General features: G+C 42.0%; 1 protein-coding gene across 1 annotated transcript in view; it reads right to left on the bottom strand.

Moving 5' to 3' along the window:
- EMH_0013860 (uncharacterized protein) overlaps positions 1-206 on the bottom strand; it is a gene marked incomplete at both ends in the record, with an annotated part of 1,169 nt that extends 963 nt beyond the window's left edge. The window contains one exon of the mRNA XM_013499941.1: positions 200-206. Coding sequence (XP_013355395.1) covers positions 200-206 — 7 coding nt within the window. The remainder of the gene's footprint in view (positions 1-199) is intronic.
- Between the last annotated feature and the right edge of the window lie 213 nt (positions 207-419).

Below are 419 nucleotides of genomic sequence, written 5' to 3'. Positions count from 1 at the left end.
AACACAGCAGCAGCATTCCCCCCCCGCAGCCGTAGCACCTTGCGTGCCTCTGCCGCTTCACTAGAAAATGACTGAAGATGTGGACAAACATGTCCTCAGGAAATATGACATCGTTCAGAAACTGGGAAAGGGGGTGAGTGACCTGTGCGGCTGTACCTCTTATACGTCTCGGGTGTACGTACACTCCAGCTGTACGTACACCCCATCAGCTATCCTTCTTCCGTTTTCCTCCGCGAATCGATACAGTGTGTTTTGTGTTTGTGTATATGCTGCACTTGATCTCATCTCGTCCTCTACATATTGTTTTTTGCTGGTTTCTCTTTCTCTTTCCCTTTATTATTAAATATACATATACACACACACACACACACACACACATATATATATATATATATATATATATATATATATATATATAT

Source organism: Eimeria mitis, genomic scaffold, assembly GCF_000499745.2.
Source record: "Eimeria mitis Houghton genomic scaffold, Emh_scaff484, whole genome shotgun sequence".
NCBI classification, from domain to species: domain Eukaryota; phylum Apicomplexa; class Conoidasida; order Eucoccidiorida; family Eimeriidae; genus Eimeria; species Eimeria mitis.
The sequence above is the reverse complement of the archived record's forward strand: the minus strand, read 5'-3'. Positions and strand labels throughout refer to the sequence as shown.